This window comes from Oncorhynchus kisutch, linkage group LG17 (genome assembly GCF_002021735.2).
Source record: "Oncorhynchus kisutch isolate 150728-3 linkage group LG17, Okis_V2, whole genome shotgun sequence".
NCBI lineage: Eukaryota > Metazoa > Chordata > Actinopteri > Salmoniformes > Salmonidae > Oncorhynchus > Oncorhynchus kisutch.
The window spans coordinates 42,850,026-42,866,954 of NC_034190.2; the positions used below are offsets into that span (position 1 = coordinate 42,850,026).

At 42.6% G+C, this 16,929-nt stretch overlaps 2 protein-coding genes across 16 annotated transcripts in view; both read left to right on the plus strand.

The window, feature by feature from the left end:
* Nucleotides 1-7,060, plus strand: part of LOC109907707 (ubiquitin-associated protein 2-like) — a 77,441-nt gene extending 70,381 nt beyond the window's left edge. For 7 of the 14 annotated variants that reach the window (XM_020505830.2, XM_020505833.2, XM_020505836.2 and 4 more), the window contains 4 exons: nt 1,161-1,286; nt 5,348-5,418; nt 5,592-5,795; nt 5,907-7,060. In XM_020505830.2, the coding sequence (XP_020361419.1) occupies nt 1,161-1,286; nt 5,348-5,418; nt 5,592-5,795; nt 5,907-6,002 (497 nt within the window). In that variant the 3' untranslated portion in view covers nt 6,003-7,060. The remainder of the gene's footprint in view (nt 1-1,160; nt 1,287-5,347; nt 5,419-5,591; nt 5,796-5,906) is intronic. The other 7 variants (XM_020505839.2, XM_020505840.2, XM_020505844.2 and 4 more) reach the window with 3 other exon arrangements.
* An 878-nt stretch (nt 7,061-7,938) lies between these two features.
* On the plus strand, nt 7,939-16,426 carry hax1 (HCLS1 associated protein X-1). 2 transcript variants are annotated; one of them, XM_020505846.2, is made up of 7 exons: nt 7,939-8,318; nt 8,708-8,937; nt 9,333-9,565; nt 9,729-9,792; nt 14,264-14,394; nt 14,697-14,811; nt 15,148-16,426. In XM_020505846.2, exons 1-7 carry the CDS (start codon nt 8,245-8,247, stop codon nt 15,219-15,221), a joined length of 921 nt encoding a protein of 306 aa, XP_020361435.1. In that variant the 5' UTR covers nt 7,939-8,244; the 3' UTR covers nt 15,222-16,426. The 2 variants fall into 2 exon arrangements, with proteins under 2 accessions (XP_020361435.1, XP_031649723.1); XM_031793863.1 differs by having other exon boundaries at nt 8,103-8,318; nt 8,708-8,961.
* Nucleotides 16,427-16,929: the final 503 nt, after the last annotated feature.

Here is a 16,929-nt window from a genome sequence, read left to right on the forward strand (position 1 = left end):
TGTTACCAACAAATTATTCTAACCAACCAACCATGTGCACTGTCTGATATGGGCCAGCTATTCATGGGTTGCATCTCTGTCACTCGATCGCGTTGTTGGCATTGTTATCAATGTTCTACAGATGCTGCAGCAATATTGATGTTCAAAAGTAGAACTGGGACTAATGACTTGGAACCGGATCTAATGACTGTCATCTAAATTACACTATAGGAGCTTGGGAATACGATGACATTGCTAAAGTAGGCACATATTTAGGCAATGTTATTAGGTAGCAAAGTTTGTCAGAAGTAGCTAGCAATGCTAATGTTAGCTAGCTAAATTCTGGAGGTCTCCCCTCAATCTTACATAGCTAGCTAACGTCCTACTGCATCGAATGTCAATCTGGCAACTTAAATGATGACAAGGTTTTTGCACAAATTATTTGCCTTTAGAAATGTCATCGTGTTTAAGCCACAGTAATGCACTTTAGACCATCTTCATCAGCGCTCAGTGGGGCATCGGTCTTAACTTACGTTTAAAACAATATTGTGGCACAACGCGTAACCCAAGAATAGAGTTATCTGGTCCCAATATAGATTATTAGTTTTGAGGCTCGTGATGTTAATTTATTTTATAAAAATGTTTACAGGGTTTGCGTGAAGACTTGTCTAAAATGGGAGTGGAAATGGTAGTTTTATTATTGTGCAACTCACCATTCTTTTGAATGGGGAAGGAGATCTAGTTATCTTTTTGTTAGTACAGTAATTTGTTCTATTTTTAGTAGTTTTGGACTGGAAAAGTGGACTGTCGATATTTCCTTTGCCCTCCTACATGTATTACGGGGCAGTAAGGTGGTGGGTGTTCTGTTGCTATTGCATATCATTGCTTGCTTCTGCTCATTCAATAAGTGGAGTTGGGTTTCCGGCTACACCCTCCATCCCATGAGGTCATCTTAAAACCTGTTTCTTTCTCTCTCTCCATCTATCCACCTCTATCCTTTAGTCTTCCTCTATTTCTCTCTCCCTCTATCTACCTGGTCACACTGCATCTATTATCCACACCACCTACTGCTTCCTGCCTCCACCCCTCCCTCCCCCTGCCTGACGCCCCATCACCCACATCCTAACCCTGCTTGGTGTGTCTAACGCTGTGGGCTGCGGCTATGTGTCTGACTGTTGCAGGCTATGAGGATATGGGCCAGGCTTCGGGGAGTGGGGATTTCTGTAAGGGTGGATATGGCACTGCCGTGGCTGCCGCCGCTTCTGCTCAAAGCAAGCAAGCCAGCTCTGTCAGCGGGCCTGGAGTCGGTGAGTGCCGCCACACACCAACCCTCCCTTCCTCCCTCGCTCCGTCATCACCTCCATCATTGCTGCTTACCATCCACACCACAGAGAAGTGTGGACACCTGTTTTGCAGTCAACCGTCACCCTCTGTCTGCCTCCATTCTTCTGTTACTCCTCTGTTCTGTCCCCCAGGACTACTCATCATTAGGCACCAAGGTGCTGTAGGAAGGGTCAAATGTCCTCAGAATTAACACTGTCAATCGTATACCTTAGCCATAGGACAGCATTGGTTTTTGCTCTAGCATTTCAGATTAAAATATTCAAAGCTTGATGAGTTGATTATTTCAATCTGCTGCGTAATGCTAGGGCAAAAACCAAAATGTGCTCCTCTTTGAGTCTCCAGGACCAAGTTTGGGAAACGCTACCATAGAGGCTAGCTAATTATGTTCAATTCTTACATTTCTAAAGCGGTGAGGGGAAGCTAAAGGAGGGTTAACTAGGTAGCTGCTAACCATTTAACAATTGATGAGTAGCCCTGGTCCATGCTCCCCTCACACACTGTGCTGCTAGCTTTCCACCCATGGTGTGCTTGCTTAAGTGTATGCCAGAAGTACCTTGCTGCCCGCTGGCGGTTGACAGGATGTACACACACCCCAAGGGTGGGGAACGAGTGACAAAATGGAGGTCCTGCCTGTTGAACTGCCATACTCTGAAATGGGGATACTAAGACTATGGGGTGTGAAGGTAGCATGTTTCCAAAGTGATAAGGTCCCTCAAACTCAATGTATTCTCTCAATTACAGAAGATAAAAAGGAATGGATTTGTTATGTAGATGAACAGTGAATTTCCTGAGTGTGGTTGACAGGATTCGTACAAAGTGCTTAAGGTACTTTAATCTGGCACTCTAAAATTCAAGTACTGGAATGCCTTAAATCACATTTTCTCAAGTTGGTACTTGTAAAGTACTTGAATTAAAATGAGAGGAGAACAGAAAATGATCAAATATGTTGATTAGAAAACTATTAGAAAAATGTATTGGTCTTGCAAATTCATTTCCAGGCAGAGTACACAATTTTACAGCTCGCGCATTCTACCAACACGGCCACTCAGCCAGGCAGGTAAAGAAATGACTACTTAGGCGCCACCAAACGTCACATCGATAGCTAAAATGCCGGGCAAATGTAGATTAAATCCTGCCTGGCAGGATATCGTTTATGAATGGGTTTTGCCAGCCACAACCAGGGATTTAGTGGAGAGTAAACACTGTTTATGCACCTTTTTTGTTTGTGAAAGTGTTTACTCACCTTTTTATTTAGTTAATTATTGTTTACCCACTTATTGCTTTCCCAGCGTTAATCAATGCACAGAAGGCTTCTTGATTGGAGTTCTAACCGTGCCTACCTCTGCGAACGAGTGGAAACATTGAATGAGTCATGTATGCTCGTTATTTTCGCCTGCTCCCCCAGATTTGCCTGTTCCCACGACGAGAGGTGAAACTAACTACCTTAGCCCAGACCTACAGTGGCAAGTAGCAGAGACAGTGCTGGCAGTGGATTTCTTTTTTACATCCCTAGACTACTGCCGTGTCAACAGACATGTCCCAAACAAAGTAACATTTACTCTCAGAATGAGTGTTCAACCGGTAAATAGTCGCAGATATTTCAGTCAGATGTCTAGCTAGCTAGGTTGCTCAAGGGCTCTGGCTATTAGCCAGGTAGCTATCTATAAATAGCTGGCTAGAAAGATGAAGTTAGCTTCTAACGTTGAACGGAGCCTGACCTCCAGCAGGAGCATTTGACTGAAATTAGGCTAGCTATAAATCAAAAGATGGACGGACTACTCTAAGTTCTCATAACAAAATACCTTTTCTTTATAGAGAGTAGTGAGTCAGGTTGCAAAGGAGATACAGCGAGAGGAATCGTTGAAGCAAGCAGGGAGAGAGGTTAGTAGTAGAGTGGTTCCCAAACTTGGGGTCTGGGATCATGTGGTGTCCCCTAAAATTTAAATTGGGTCCCCTGAGAGAGTCTTTAATCTTCTCATGGCAATACAGGGGGACTAACCTAATAAAATATCACCTACTGCACAAAGGGAACTGTGAAGAGACAGCAATTTTATACATTGTATTGTAATTTGCACTGTACTATGTATTAAACCAAGATAGTGTGTATGTGCTGATATATAGGCTGTGTGACATTTAAAATGTATTTCAATCCTTGACTAATGTTCTGTACTATATCTTTTCATGTGGATCCCAGGAAGAGTAGATGATGCTTTTGCAGTGGCTAATAGGGATCCTAATAAATACCAAACGTAGCAGGCATAAAGGAAATGCCTGAGCATGGTCGAAAGAAAAATGTAAAGCTTCCAGTTTTCAGACTTCGCCTCCTCTCTTTTTTTCCTGAACGAGATGCTTCCGGTTCCTACTGACCTGCTGAGGGTGCAGGGGGACAGTCGTGTGCTAGAACAATACGTAGCCGCCACCAGATGCAGTCAGACCTTCTTTGCCGTGGATGACTGGAACTGATTGGAACTGCGCCATCATGTCATTCCTTCTCTGCTCTTTTTTGCTCTCCTTCCCCGACATTGATGCATCTAATACTTTAGATGAGCATCTAGTGACCATCTTCTAGAAAGTGCTGTATTGCTCCTTTACAGCCTTGTACTGAGAATGTTTCGATCCAAGGTGTATATAATTGATTAGATTTATAATGTTGCTTTTCCGGTGCTCGGAAGTGCTTTGCATAGTAAGGGGGGGTGCAACTCCTCTTCCACCACCAATGTGTAGCACACATTTGGCACACCCACTATTTTGTGCCAGAATGCTCACCACACATCGGCTATAATGATGGAGTGGTGAGGAGTGTAATGTATGCCAATTTGGGAGTAAGGGACCTGACAATCGATCCGTTTCGGCTCGAAACATTGTCTTGATTAAAAGTGGTGTAGGGGAAATAATGGTATAGGAGCAAATCATGTACAAGCCTTTTTGTTTCTCTGTGAGCACACGTCCGAGTAATCCATCTGGCTCCGCGGCTTTGTGAATGTTGACCTGTTTAAAGGTCACATTGGCTACCGAGAGTGTGATCACACAGTTGTCCGGAACAGCTGGTGCTCTCATGCATGCTTGCTTCGAGGCACTGGGCAGCTCGCGGCTGAGTTTCGCTTTGTAGTCCGTAATATTTTTCAAGCCCTGCCAGATCTGACGAGTGTCAGAGCCGGTGTAGTAGGATTCAATCTTAGTCCTATATTGATGACTGACTGTTCGTTGGAGGGCATAGCGGGATTTCTTATAATCGTCCGGATTAGTGTCCCGCTCCTTGAACGTGGCAGCTCTAGCCTTTAGCTCGGAGTGGATTTTGCCTGTAATCCATGGCTTCTGGTTGGGAAATGTACGTACGGTTACTGTGGGGACGATGCACTTATTGATGAAGCCGGTGACTGAGGTGGTATACTCCTCAATGCCATTGGATGAATCCCGGAACATATTCCAGTCTGTTAGCAACACAGTCCTGAAGCGTAGTATCTGCGTCATCTGACCACTTCTGAATTGATTGAGTCACTGGTGCTTCCTGCTTTAGTTTTTGCTTGTAAGCAGGAATCAGGAGGGATAGAACTATGGTCAGATTTTCCAAATGTAGGGCGAGGGAGAGCTTTGTATGCGTCTGTGTGTGGAGTAAAGGTGGTCTGGAGTTTTTTTCATCTGGTTGCACATGTGACATGCTGGTGGAAATGAGTTAAAACTGATTTAAGTTTGCCTGCATTAAAGTCCCTGGCCACTAGCAGCACCGCTTCTGGATGAGCATTTTCTTGTTTGCTTATGGCCTTATACAGCTTGTTGAGTGCTGTCTTAGTGCCAGCATCGGTTTGTGGTGGTAAATAGACGGCTACGAATAATGTAGATGAAAACTAGTCATTAGAATGTGATGTACATTTGACTGCATTACTTTCTATCTGGAAACTGCTGCCTTACTCCCGGACCATTCTGTGGATCTGACGCCCAGGGGTTTCCCTACCTCTTCTGCAGGGGTTGTGACCTGTAGACATGGTGAGGTAAATATGTCTGAACCCCTTTGTTTCCTCTGCAGGAGTCTCGGTCACGTCAAGCAACACAGGTGTCCCAGACATTTCAGGGTCTGTTTACACAAAGACACAGCAGGTGAGAATGATGCTACAGTGGTACAAACACTGGAATAAATGTATCTGTTCTGAGACATACGGAACGTTTATGACCAGTGTCTGTATAAAAGGTTGTATGTACGCAAACAAATGTAAAAAAAACGCACACTAGTAAAGACATGGCGACCAACGTTGTTGTGTTTAACCCTCCAGCAGCAATCTTTTGAGAAGCAGCAGGGTTTCCATGCAACCACACCTGCAACTTCCTTCAGCCTGCCCTCGGCCCTGGGCAGTGGTGGTCCCATCAACCCCCCAGCCGCGGCTGGTTACGCTCCGGCCCCCTTCATGCACATCCTGGCACCGCACCAGCAGCCCCTCTCTCAGATCCTGCACCACCATCTGCAGCAGGACGGACAGGTGTGTTGTGACTGCGTTTGTGTGACGGTGCATGTGTCACACTGTATCTTGGAGAGAAATAGCTAGCACTGGATACCTTGCCTATGATCTTTTCCTATTTTCTCTCCACAGAGTGGCACTGGACAGCGCAGCCAGAATGCTTCACTTCAACAGAAAACCCAGATCAACAAGTCTGCATACAACAGCTACAACTGGGGGGCCAACTAACACCTGGCCCCATGTGTCCCAAAGTCTGACACACCGGCAGTACTCACCCCTGTCATGGGTGTTGCTGAGCTGAGAGGCAGTCTTGTAAGGGGGGGATGGAGTTAAATGGTTATAGTAACAGACCATTAAGAGCAGAGTATTGAGTGTCTGGAATTTGTATCATGTCCAACCCCCCTCCCTTTCGCTCTGTTGTATGTAACATAGAGCTGTTTTCTAATATAAATGTTTTTTTTGTTTTTTTACTGATGGGAGAAACAAAGAAAATGTTGAAGGCGGGAGACAGGCTGGTTTTCTATTCTCACCCTCTCCCCCTTATACTTGGGCGAAATGTAACCTTCCCACCATAAACCCAGACAGATGAACTTTTTCCTTTGTTTCCCATTGAATTTGTACAACATTTTAGTTTTAAGAATGGATTTTCTAAATTGGCAGAGGAATCGTGAAGTGTATTTTTTACCATTATATATGTGTGTATGCACATGTGCGGAGTGTTTTTGTGTGTACACTGGTGGGCCTTGGTTGTGTACCGGTCCTCTCGTTAGTCCCAAACGCAGTGAGTTACACACTCATACCATGTAAAATGATTTCCCATGTTTCCTATGTTGTAAAATAGCTTTACCCCTGATTAAAAATGTAACATTTGTAGATTGTTGCTTATTCTGCAAGACAGCTGGAGTACAAAATGATGTCGTACTAGAGGCCAAGGGCACACCCTTACCTACTAATGTGTTGAAGTTAAGTTATTTTTCTAAACCCCCCCCCCCCCCCCCCCCCCAATATATTAGGAAAGCTGCAGCAATGATTACTGATGGACAAAATTGTACTATGGTTTTGTCTGATTTTGTTTTTGTACTGTGCGTTAAAATATATTTAAATGGCTTAACTTGTCTTGTACATATATAAAAAAAAAACAAGTACTGTAGTCCTTGTTTGTTCAATGGCTTCCCCCCTCCCCTTTCTCAGATCCTCACTTGTTAGCTTTTTTGTTTCATGTTATTTTTTATTTTGTAAAAAATATATAAATATGAAGTAAATAAAACAGGAAAAATACATTTTCATCATTTTGGATGTGAATGTCTTATTTTATTTTTTAGAAACTTTATTTTTCTATCATGTGGCTCGTAAATACGCCAGTCTTTTTTCTTCAATTTAGTCAGCTAAACATAGTGGTGCCCAGTCTTGGTCTTGGTTGGGGCAGTCATTCTGCAAGTTTCCCTTTCTCATTTCTATATAAAACAATATTGACATCATTTGGTTGAATACAGTACCTCATTCAAAAGACCTGGATTGAAGGAAACCCTCAAGGACAGTCTAAATTTACCAGGATTGGACATCACTGCTCTGTAGTCATCCAAGGAAGTGGAGTGGGCAGGGCTGTGTTCTTACACAGTTGGTTTGGAGGACCAGCAGTATCAAATAAAACTAAACTCTGTGATTGTTTCTCTGTAGAACTCTGCATGGTGCATCATTGTCTTGTTTCCAGAAAAAAAATAGTATTTTGATGAGCTAGAAGGTAACATTTCAAGTAATTTCATTGAGTCAAATTTGTGTATCGATATTTCCTTCGCAGACTAACCTGTTGCACTTCAAATTCAAAGCACATCTAATTTGTTAAATAAATCCATTGTATTGACCTGAAAGAAATTAACTTGCTACACAATTCTTTTGAGGGGCCTGCTAATCACTCACACCAGTGCTGCCGCTGGTCCTCTTGAAGTGGAGATTTAGGTACAACAAAATAGGTCTCCAGATTGTAGTCCTTAAAACCCGAAACCTTTTGGTTCGTTCAGCATCCCTATGCGAAAAAAATATGAATGGGGAAAGAATATGGTTTTGGAATAAACGCCGATATAAGGTAAGAGATAATAGAAGTCGGTTAACATGACCATTATGAAGCCTTTGTGCTTTTTTAAAAATTGCATAGCTAAATTACGTTTGCTAATTGAGATTATCGCAGAACAAAACATATAAAAAATATCCTAAACCTGTGTTTACCACATTATTTTCGTCGTTTATTCCAAAACGCCCTTAATTTTCCCAATAGGCTTTGTCCAAGCAAACCATGGAGTTGGTGACTACAAAAATACGCCATTACTATTGCCCTACGGTAAACTGTTCGGTGTGTTCCAAAACCGTCGATTGCTTTATTCTTCAGGGAAGTCTGGCTTTACGGCAGTCTTGAAGTCGTCCTTCGACTAGTTCAGCATGAAGTAGCTACATTTACATCAAACGTTTGATTCAAATGAGCTTATTTGATCTATTTCGTGGATTTTTTTGGGTACCTGGAGGAGGCCTTGATCGTGGTGAGGGCCGAAGGTGAGATACCTAAAGCCAACTAGCTTCAGGCTGGTTTACTAACTAACGTTAGCCACTTGACTAGCTAACTAGATAGCATAAATGGCGTTGCATAACCAGCTTCATAATTAGTGTCTTTGAAGCCAATTAAACCACCTCTGTAACTAGTATAGCTGACTAGTTATATGTTTGGCTAGGTATTTAGTGTTACGTATTTTATTTGCTTGTCTTCTACCGCGAAAGAAGTATTGGATTTGACATAACTTGTAACGTGTCATTTGCGCCAGAGACCAGCAGGTGGGGCTAATGTGTAGGTTAAATGGTACTTTCTTGTACAAGCACTGCTGTTAAGATGCTCAGTGACATGTCTTTAAAGTTTATCCTGGCTCACTTTTCCTAATCTTGCTCAGGGACCCCTTCTTCGATGGCATGACCCACGACGATGATGATGATGATGAAGAGGAGGATGGAATCTACTTTGATGGTTCACAGGGTGGTGGTGGCCAGCAGGACCTTTTTGATAATCAGTGGAGGTTTGGGTTCAGCATGGGCCCAAACGGAGTGAGGATCCAGGAGCCTGAGATGTTTGGCCAGTTCTTCAGAGAGATGGAGATCTTCTCACAGCTAGGGCGATACGATGGTCAGTTTGGAGTAGGACAGTTTGGTAGGAGCAGTCAGTCATCCTTGGCCTGGTCTCAATATTTTTTTTGTCATGACAAGGAGAGTTGGTATGACACAAAACCAAGACAACCTTCAGACATGCTTCTACCAAATTGATATTGACAGGGGAATGCTGATTCTGTGTAGTGTGAAGGAAATTCCCTGGTTAAAAAAATATATGGTTATAGATGAGCCATGTCGTTACTACTGGTTTAGTTATTTAACTAATAAATATGTGTTCACTAATGTTTGCCAATTGCCATAACCATAACTGAGCATCATCTCTGTAATAGACTGGTCTAATAAAACTATTACGCTAATTACTTTTTAATATTCTAAACACTATCCATCTCTGTGACCTCTCCCTCATTCCAGGTGTTACCAGTATTGAGGCACCCCTTTCCCAGGACAGGTCAGAGAAAGGTGGGGGAGGATCCAGTGGAAACTCCTTGAGGGACTTCATGTTGAAAGGCCCCAATGACTGCCCGTGTGGGTCGACTGGGCTACCCTCAGGACCATCAGAAGGCCCCAGGGTCGATAAGAACCCTCCATCTGGTGGCTCATGCTTCCCCAACACACCCTTTGATTACTGGACACCCTTTTCTAAGGTATAGGAGAGATCTATCCCAGTCATCATTCTCAAATTACAATATAGTACATTCTGAATAATAATTTTATGAGCTACACATCCTACGGGTGGTAACTTTTTGTGTACAGTTTATTCTCTTCATTAATCATGATTATCCTTTGATTATCTTATATTTTCTCCAGTTCAATGATAGTTGGAGAGGAAGGCTACAAAGGGGTCAAAAGCAGGAGCCAAAAGCAGACAGAGGTATGGGCATGTTATTGTCAAACGGTCAAGTTATTTGGATTTAGGCGCAAGGTCCTGTAAAATCACATTTTATTTGTCACGTGTGGCGAATACAACAGGTTGACTTTACCATGAAATGCTTACTTACAAGCCCTTAATTAACCTACAATGCGGTTTTAAGAAAATAAATAAATCAACTAAAGTTTTTAAAAAATGCAAATAAAAGTAACACAGTAAAATAACAATAATGAGGCTATATACAAGGGGGTACCGATACCGAGTCAATGTGCAAGGCTACAGGTTAGTCGATGTAATTTGTACATGTAGGTAGAGGTAAAGTGACTGCATAGATAATGAACTGTGAGTAGCAGCAGTGTAAAAACAAAAGGGGTGGGTGTCAATGCAAATAGTCCGGGTGGCCATTTGATTAATTGTTCAGCAGTCTTACGGCCTGGGGGTAGAAGCTGTTAAGGAGCCTTTTGGACCTAGACTTGGCGCTCTGGTACCGCTTTCTGTGCGGGTTATTAGGCCCACATTCTGACTCCGTTACACCAGCTCTGTCAGGTGAATTTTGGCCTATTCCTCCTAACTTATTGTGGGAAGCTTGTGGAAGGCTACCCAAAATGTTTGACCCAAGTTAAACAATTTATAGGCAATGCTACCAAATACTAATTGCGTATGTAAACTTCTGACCCAATGGGAATGTGAAAGAAATAAAAGCTGAAATAAATCATTCTCTATTTTTCTGACATTTCACATTTTTTAAATAAAGTGGTGATCCTAAATGACCTAAGACAGGGAATTTTTACTGGGATTAAATGTCAGGAATTGTGAAAAACTGAGTTTAAATGCATTTGGCTAAGGTGTATGTAGACTTCCGACTTCAACTGTAGGTCCTAGATGGCATGAAGCTTGACCCCAGTGATGTACTGGGCCGTATGCACTACCCTCTATAGAGCCTTACGGTTGGGTGCCGAGCAGTTGCCATACCAGGCGGTGATGCAACCGGTCAGGATGCTCTCTGGTGCAGCTGTAGAACTTTTTGAGGATCTGGGGACCCATGCCAAATCTGTTCAGTCTCCTGGGGGGGAAAAGGCGTTGTCGTGCCCTCTTCACGACTTGGTTAGTTTGGACCATGATAGTTCGTTGGTGATGTGGACACCAAGGAACTTGAAACTCTCAACCCGCTCCACGACAGCCCCGTCGATGTGAATGGGGGCGTGTTCAGCCCTTATTTTCCTGTGGTCCATGATCATCTCCTTTGTCTTGCTCACGTTGAGGGAGAGGTAGTTGCCCTGGCACCAGATTGCCAGGTCTCTGACCTCCTCCCTAAAGGCTGTCTCATTGTTGTCAGTGATCAGGCCTTTAACACCGTTGTTTTCAGCAAATTTAATGATGGTGTTGGAGTCATGCTTGATCACGCAGACTTGGTGAACAGGGATTACAGGAGGGAACTAAGCACGCACCCCTGAGGGGCCCCCGTGTTGAGGATCAGCATGGCAGATGTGTTGTTGCCTATCCTTACGCATGGCGGCCCGTCGGGAAGTCCAGGATCCAGTTGCAGAGGGAGGTGTTTAGTCCCAGGGTCCTTAGCTAAGTAATGGGATTTGTGGGCACTATGGTGTTGGAACACTGTTCTGTAGTCCAATTAACATCATTCTCACATACAGTGGGGAGTACAAGTATTTGATACACTGCTGATTTTGCAGGTTTTCCTACCTACAAAGCATGTAGAGGTCTGTCATTTTTTATCATAGGTACACTTCAACTGTGAGAGACGGAATCTAAAACAAAAATCCAGAAAATCACATTGTATGATTTTTAAGTACCGTAATTTCCGGACTATAAGCCGCTACTTTTTTTCCCACACTGTGAACCTCGCGGCTTATACAATGACGTGGCAAATTTATGGATTTTTCCCGCTTTCACAAGATTCATGCCGCCAAAAAACTGAGCACTGTCACATAATGTGACGTAAATAGAGCGCGCTCAAACTTCCCATCAAGGTGTCGCTCCGTGTTCCGTGGGAGGCTTGGATGACAAGTGGGGAGAAATCCTTCACTAAAACGGGGCCGCATGCGAAGAGCAACTTATGGTCAAGTCTGCCAGTGGGTTCTGACAGCGTGGAGCATTGTCAAAAAATCCACTATCATCAACGGGTTTCGAAAGGCTGGACTACTGCGTGTTGAAGAGGGCAGCATGAGCTCAGCGGGGAATTTGCCTCCGGATGAAAGTGACGAGAGCGACAATGAGAACGATCCAACATTGGATGAAGCAATTCTGAGGCTATTCAACTCCGACACCGAAGGAGATGACTTCAGTGGTTTCAGTGCACAGGAGGAGGAAGATAGTGACCAATGACTTTCTTGGTAGGCTACTGTTTACTGCTATTTTTTTTTATTTTTGTTACATGCCGTGTTTCGTTAAAGCCTATTTATTTTTGTTACATGCCGTGTTTCGTTAAAGCCTATTTATTTTTGTTACAAGCCGTGTTTCGTTTAAAGGATGTATAAAGTTCATTTGTTTCAATGTACCTGTAGGCACCTGCGGCTTATAGACATGTGCGGCTTATTTATGTAGAAAATACATCTTTTTTTTTTATTCAGTGGGTGCGGCTTATATTCAGGTGCGCTTAATAGTCCAGAAATTACGGTAATAATTTGCATTTTATTACATAAGTATTTGATCACCTACCAACCAGTAAGAATTCCGGCTCTCACAGACCTGTTAGTTTTTCTTTAAGAAGCCCTCCTGTTCTCCACTCAATACCTGTAAACCCTCTTAGGGATAGGCGGGACGCAAATGTCTCAACTGGCCAATTGCCAGGGAAAATGCAGAGCGCCAGATTCAAATAAAATACTATAAAATTCAAACTTTCATTAAATCACACATGTAAGATACTCAATTAAAGCTACACTCGTTGTGAATCCAGCCAACATGTCAGATTTTAAAAATGCTTTTTGGTGAAAGCATAAGAAGCTATTATCTTTATAGCCCGCACCAGCAGTAAACAAAGGAGTTAGCATATTTCAATCCTGCAGGCGCTACACAAAACGCTGAAATAAAATATGCATTACCTTTGACAAGCTTCTTTTGTTGGCACTCCAATATGTCCCATAAACATCACAATTGGTCCTTTTGTTCGATTAATTCCATCCATATATATCCAAAATGTCCATTTTATAAAGCGCGAAGGTCATGTGGTCTGATGAGACAAAAATTGAGCTTTTTGGTCTAAACTCCACTCGCTATGTTTGGAGGAAGAAGGATGAGTACAACCCCAAGAACACCATCCCAACCGTGAAGCATGGAGGTGGAAACATCATTCTTTGGGGATGCTTTTCTGCAAAGGGGACAGGACGACTGCACTGTATTGAGGGGAGGATGGATGGGGCCATGTATCGCGAGATCTTGGCCAACAACCTCCTTCCCTCAGTAAGAGCATTGAAGTTGGGTCGTGGTTGGGTCTTCCAGCATGACAACGGCCCGAAACACACAGCCAGGGCAACTAAGGAGTGGCTCCGTAAGAAGCATCTCAAGGTCCTGGAGTGGCCTAGCCAGTCTGCAGACCTGAACCCAATAGATAATCTTTGGAGGGAGCTGAAAATCCGTATTGCCAGCGACAGCCCCGAAACCTGAAGGATCTGGAGAAGGTCTGTATGGAGTGGGCCAAAATCCCTGCTGTAGTGTGTGCAAACCTGGTCAAGAACTACAGGAAACGTATGATCTCTGTAATTGCAAACAAAGGTTTCTGTACCAAATATTAAGTTCTGCTTTTCTGATGTATCAAATACTTATGTCATGCAATAAAATGCAAATTAATTACTTAAAAATCATACAATGTGATTTTCTGGATTTTTGTTTTAGATTCCGTCTCTCACAGTTGAAGTGTACCTATGATTAAAAATGACAGACCTCTACATGCTTTGTAAGTAAGAAAACCTGCAAAATCGGCAGTGTATCAAATACTGGTTCTCCCCACTGTAGATGTTGTCCAGGTGGGAGAAGGGCAGTGGGATTGAGATTGCGTCAGCTGGTGCTCTCATGCACGCTTCAGTGTTGCTTGCATCGAAGCGAGCATAAAAGGCATTTAGCCTGTCTGGTAGGCTCGCGTCACTGGGCAGCTTGCGGCTGGGTTTACCTTTTGTAGTCCGTAATAGTTTGCAAGCCCTGCCACATCCGACCAGTGTCAGAGCCTGGTGTGTTGGGATTCAATCTTAGTCCTGTATTGACGCTTTACCTGTTTGATGGTTCGTCTGAGGGCATAGTGGGATTTCTTATTAGTGTCCTGCTCCTTGAAAGTGCTTTAGGTTTGGGTTCTGGTATAACACTCATCATATTAGCAAATATCAAACTTTTTACCACTGTAGTTTGATAAAGAAGCTGTAACAAAGGTAGATGATGAAAATATCTGACTTCTGCAGCCTTCAGTTACCTGTCTTGTTTTTTTTGTTGGATTTCCATTTCAATTTCCCAAACGTCATCTCCTCAGATCTGGACTCGCAAGTCTCCTTTGGAGGGCTCGATCAGATTCTAGCGCCACCTGCTTGGTCTTCCACTCAGCCAAAGATGCGCTCTTACTTCCAGTCGGTCACTGTCACCAAAGTGGTGAAGCCTGATGGGGTAAGAGATACAGTTCACCTTGCAATGGTAAACAATAGAAATATATGCATACTTATTTTTTTATGTTGTATCTTGGTCTACAGTAAAATGCTCCCTGTTTTTTCCAAGATGGTCAATATGGAGGCACTCCATTTCTGCGCCCCTATAGGCCCTGGTCAAAAGTAATGCACTACATAGGGGATAGGATGCCATTTGGGATGCCATTTGGGCACACCATGTTCAATCCACTGTTCAGAACCATGCAGATTTATAGAACCCTTATAGAGTTTCTATGACAGTCTGTTTGAATGTGTTTTGTTTAGAGTGTTGAGGAGAGGCGCACAGTCCAAGATGGCCAGGGGAACGAGGAAACCACAGTGACTTATATAGGGGGGCGTGAGGGGGTACAGGATCAAGCCGGACCGCTCTTACCACCAGGTCAGTGTCCTCCAGTAGGGTTTATGTTTCTAGTCACCAAACTGATGCCCTGTTTACTGTATCATATCATAATGTAATTTAGCAGATGCAGAAATGGCATCATGAAATGGCCGATCATATTAAATTCCGTATACATGTGATTTGACACAATTGTATGTGAAAATACCTTGACACTGAGAACCTTACATGGTTATGGTTGGCAGCCATGTATTTATGGGGGAAACTGTATCTTATGATGATGCGTAAAATGCATTTTCAACCTCCAACAGAACGTTGTACAACAGACTTAACAGTATATTAAAACACATTCCCCCCCCCCCCCCCCCCCCCCCCCAGGTGGCACACACCCCTTTTCGGAAATGCACGATGATCTTTCCTTGTTTTCAAAATTCTTTGGAGGCAGGAGGTGAACCTATCGATTGGGAGCTCGGAAGAAGAATAAATGTCAAATAATTTCTAGACATTATTTCACTGTATTGCATTGTGGTAAAGTAATGTTTAGGGTTGGTTATATTTTCAGTGAGGATTTAATGTTGTTTATTGCCTCTCTCTTAACTATGGGCAGGCTGGATAAACTAAGCTTGGTCCCAGATCTGTTTGTGCTCTTGCCAACTCCATTGCTCATTGTCAAGCCAAAAATGACTTGGCATGACAAATGAGTGACAAGGAGTTGGCAATGATGGTACAACAGAATGGCACTCAGGCTAGAATCAACTATGATTGCCAAAATAACTGAGTATTTCTGTTCAGTAAAACATGTAGCATTGCAGTGTGATTCTTAATTGACCAATACCCACTAAGTGAGCTAGGCAGAAAATATTATGGACAAAATTGAAGAGTGAAATAACCCTTTTGTGAATAGTTTGCAGAAACAGCTCAACCTAAATCGAGCATAAGAAAATTCTGACTTGTCAATATGCATATTTTATTTTTGTAAAGTCCTTTTCAAATTCTGCAATGTGAATTTATGACTGAACAATAGAGGCGTAATATATTTACACTGAGTGTTTTTTATAAAATTGCGATGCTTCAATTGCCTCAATTTGCGTCCCACTACTCAGAAGCATTTACATTTTTTGTAGATCACACCAAAAAATTGTTTTGCCATTTCTATGAGGTAAGATTAAAATGAACTAGGCTCTTGCAACAATGAAATGGTATTTCCAGAAAACAAGCTACCTTTTTTTTGTTGCCTAATTTTGAAGGTTGTTGAACCTGCCTTCAACAAAAGCATTGCTACATGTACTCTGTAATATGGGTTAACTTTAATGTGATCTTCATGATGACACCTGCTACCACATTTTTGCTTTGCAAAAGACACACAATCTGATGTATGGCTGGTGTATGTTTTTGCCAGATACTTCTGTAGGTGTGGTGTTAACTGTTGCCTGTTAAACAATAGTCCAAGGCTTCTGAATTTAAAATGTACTTGATGTCATACACTTATTTCTTGAAGCAAGAGAGCTAGTAAAGTCTGTTAGAAAAGATAGGATGGTCATCTTATTGATGATGGATGATTATCATAATTTAGCTAAATGCTCACCTCTGACCTAATCTGTTCCATTATATGGTCAGAGACTCAACTGGTTTAAGAAATAAAAAAATGTAATCTGCAGTTTGTTTTTGACCTCGTGCTTGGCTACAGTAGTGTCAATTGTCTTACTGCAAATAACTTATCTAGCATAGTTGCAGACTTTATTTGCTAGATTCTCCTACTCCCAGTAACCTGCTTATTGTGTTCATAGAGGGGACATATTGAATGGACAAGCTGAGATATCTGGACAGAGACTCTACAGACAGACGGAGGCTCAAGGGGATGACAACAAGCATACTCAGCCGGTTTAATCCCAGATTACCAGTCTAGAGTTAGTTGTAAGTATTTTTGCTTTAACACAGGACCACCAGGACAGGAGACAATCGTAGACCTAAGAGGTTGATATGATAGAGAACAATTGGGGGTTATTGATTTAGTTGGGACAGATAGGTACGAAGGATGGAGGTACTGAAGGGAAGGCTGAGGATGAGGAATATGCCATTTAAGGAGTTAATGGCTGAGACCTTGGCTATGTTCGTCCTTATGGTGAGTACTTCATCTCAAAATGTCTTTCTTCAATATTA